At 36.2% G+C, this 3,608-nt stretch overlaps 1 protein-coding gene across 1 annotated transcript; it reads left to right on the top strand.

The window, feature by feature from the left end:
• The first annotated feature begins 1,666 nt into the window (after window positions 1–1,666).
• On the top strand, window positions 1,667–3,381 carry LOC141431401 (luciferin 4-monooxygenase-like). The gene is made up of 3 exons (XM_074092568.1): window positions 1,667–1,682; window positions 1,908–2,057; window positions 2,566–3,381. Exons 1-3 carry the CDS (start codon window positions 1,667–1,669, stop codon window positions 2,703–2,705), a joined length of 306 nt encoding a protein of 101 aa, XP_073948669.1. The 3' UTR covers window positions 2,706–3,381.
• Window positions 3,382–3,608: the final 227 nt, after the last annotated feature.

Here is a 3,608-nt window from a genome sequence, read left to right as displayed (position 1 = left end):
AACGAGTTAGGAAAAGGTACTACACTGTTTAATTCAATTATATTTCAGATTACCATTTCAAAAAATTAGAATCAGACTTCGCTTACAGGTAAGCTCGTTTAATTCTTAATCATAGTGGATAAAATCATTACGTCTTACATGCAATTTCTCTGAATTAAAGTAGATTTTTTGTTTCAGTTAGTGAATGACAATGACGAAGAAGTATTAGAAGTGAACGCAAAAGGAGAACTATATCTAAAAAGCAAGTGTATCTTGAAGGTACTGTTACAGTTATTTTTGTTTAGTACACATTACTACACTCCTTTAGTACAATACTTATATTCTCCTGACAAACCAAAAAGAAATTACTGAGACTACCCAGTTTTATTAACCATAGTTAAAAAAAACTTTTTTTCATATTTAAGCCTGCAATCAGTCTTATATCTAGACTAATCAGGTGGGTTGCTAGAAGTTGGGATGGGGCAAGGCAGATATGCGCAGCTCCGTCTTTCCTTAGTAAAGCAGCACACATCGGCGCTCTTGAGTCTTTTATTCTTCTTCTTCTTTGATAACGAGTTTGGGTTAATAGTCATGCGATCCCTGTATATGGCTGAATAAAAATTGAAAATATATAATTACTGATTTGCTTTTAGCACCCGTGTCTAATATAATCTCTGCTGACAGTATTGTGTAAGTTCAGTCCATTTTTAGTTCAACTAATATTTCATTTTGTGCAGGGGTACGTCAATAACGAAGAGGCATACCACGACACAGTCACCGCCGATGGCTGGTTGAAGACCGGAGACGTTTTCTACCGCAATGAGCAAGGCCACCTCTTCTTCGTTAACAGAACGAAATTGGGTTTCAAGTACATGAACCACCACGTAAGTTTCTTATTTTTCATTGGTTATGCTATAAGACCAAATTTCAACTTTCTAGGACAACTGGAAATACCCAATGTTTTTTATGATTTCGACAATTTGCATCACATCACCATCATCCTATATTTAGCAGTCCACTGCTGGACACAGACCTCCCCCAATGATCCATGTCCTCGGCCTTGCATGGAGACACCTTTTTTTAACGACTATTTCTTTTGATTGCGTTGATTCTTTCACTGATTCAGCGTGATACCTCCACGCGTTACTAGTACGCGTAGGTATTAATTAGTACTGTACTATATATTCTCAAAGTCATAGTCAAAGACGAAATATCTTTATTCAATTTAGGCTATAGCACTTATGAATATCAAAAAAACTACTTCTATCCTTATGCAATAAAGTGACTCTAGAGAAGTATAAGGGTTCCCTTTTTTCCTTTTAAGGCACGGAACTCGAAAATAACAAGGATAATCAAAGATAAATGATTAAGATAGATGACAACAGGAGATTGTACACCAAGAGCATAAAACGAGCCATTTTACCCGAGGAGTTCATATGAATGTAGCCACCCGAGCCGGTGTGCGTTTATACTCTGCTTTTCACTTCGATGGCGAGGAAATTAAATAGCAATAGTGTAAACATTGTTTACTTACTAGGTACCTAGGTTTATGTCACCTAGATCCAGCATGAACACCAACTTCACGAGCATGAGAAGTGAAAAGATACTTGATATAGATAAGAAGAATAAAGATAAGATGACTGATGATGATGACATGTATGTAGGATGAGTGGAAAGGAGTGTAATCATGACGTATGAAGAGTGTAAGAGATAGCATGAGATGTGAGTGTATGAGAGTGACAGAGGAAGAATGAATAAGCAGCAGGTGTATTTTGATTTTAAATGTAGAACGGGGGGGATTGCTAAGCGACGGGAAGACGAAAGACGTGATTTGATTTGGTTATTTTGGAAGTTTCGAATTAAATTTTATTTTACTGTTAAAAGTGGCTTTTCTTCAATTTTTACGATCCTAACATGTATATTCCTAGATATACCCGAGGAGATCGAAAGCGTGATTGGCTCGGTACCAGGGGTGCAGCAGTGCGTGGTGTGCGGCGCAGACGCCGGGCCCGCCGTCGCCGTGGTGCTGCGGCCGGGCTGTGACGTCACAAGGGACCAGATACACCACGCGGTTAGCTGTACGTGTAAAATGCTAGGAGAGTAGAAATACTAAATACCTTTTGATATACAATGAAATAAAATAATTATGATTTACAAGCAAGAGAAGCTATCCACTGAAATAATATGAAAAGGATTACACATTCTTCAAAAATATTTCTTCTATACCATACCAAAGTCGTAACAACTGGCTGTCTATATTCGTTATTATTCATGGGATAGGTTCATACGCATTTTTACATAAAAATACAAACATTTTAATTTTTTTTATTATTTATTTCAAGGCCGTGTTGTAACCGTATTCATACAAATAAATATTTCTGATTCTGATTTAATTATTCTTAATAAACTTTTATTCTTGTTATTGTCACCAACATTAAGACGTTAAATTGTAAAGTTTTCTTAGCCGTTACCATTTTTTTTAAATTCGTTATTCTTATAGGTACGTGCTATATTTTTTTTCTAAACTTAACTCCTCTTTATCAGTCTTCAGTTTTTAAATTTTCTTTATTGTTGCCTCTTTCACAGCCAAATTGAGTGACCACAAGCGCTTGCGCGGCGGCATTGCCTTCGTCGAGGCACTCCCGCGCACGCACAACGGCAAGATCAACCGAAACAAATGCCTGCAGCTCGTCAAAGACCTCATTAGTACCGGAGAGTGCTTTTGATGTTTATTTACATTGTCATCATCAATTCAGCCGGAAGACGTCCACTGCTGGACAAAGGCCTCCCACTTAGAAAGCCACAATTTAACAGCTCGCCACTTGCATCCACAGGATTTATTTATGTATTAAACATTATTATAACGATTGCTGATATTTTTGTAGATTATTATAACTTATGCTCGTGGCTTATCCCCGTCGCAACACTCCCAACCAAAATTGGTTCGTTACATTGGTAAAAATAATATTCTATTTAGACCACCAGAGAATAAGGTATTGTCCTTTTGTCAATCAAAAATAAAAACTGACTTTAAAAATGTTTTAACAAAATATGGAACCAACTACAAAAACTTTGAAAATAATTTTCTACTAGTTTGAAGATGGTGTCTCAGTATCATCATCAGAGCCTTAGCTTTGACGAGTTCCGTTGGCCAGCTACGGTTTTTTTCATCGGGTCCAGCTCGAAAAATTACTATCTTCTAAATGTAAATGTTTGACTTAGTGTTAAAAATGCCAAAATCGCAGTAGGTGTGCTTATAAAATTTGAGAGTTGTACTCGATTCTGCTAGGAATTCCATCATCAGATCCTGATTTGGTGACAATGGGGCCACCTTGGAAGTATGATGTTCTTTAGAACAAAAAAAAAATTGAAAATCGGTCTACAATTTGCGGAATTATCGCATAGCGTAACTAACAAAAAAATACAAAAAAAATATAATATTTAATAAATAAATATATTTTTTTTTCTGTATGTACAGTCCAATTGAGAACCTTCTCCTTTTTTGAAGTCTGTTAAAAGATGTATATGACTTTAATAAGTAAATCTAAATAGTGCATGCTTGATAAAGGCCAATCTTAATGTCCCTTGAATCGCATAGAAGAGCGATGTGGCAACAAACATGATGTGAT

The sequence above is a fragment of the Choristoneura fumiferana genome, chromosome 9 (genome assembly GCF_025370935.1).
Source record: "Choristoneura fumiferana chromosome 9, NRCan_CFum_1, whole genome shotgun sequence".
Lineage (NCBI taxonomy): Eukaryota > Metazoa > Arthropoda > Insecta > Lepidoptera > Tortricidae > Choristoneura > Choristoneura fumiferana.
This window is presented reverse-complemented; position numbering and strand designations above follow the sequence as displayed.

Bases quoted from the DNA above. Each gene is read 5' to 3' on its own strand.
- LOC141431401 (XM_074092568.1), top strand. The intron at 2,058-2,565 runs GTACGTGTAAAA...CCTCTTTCACAG, and splicing joins GATACACCACGCGGTTAGCT to CCAAATTGAGTGACCACAAG.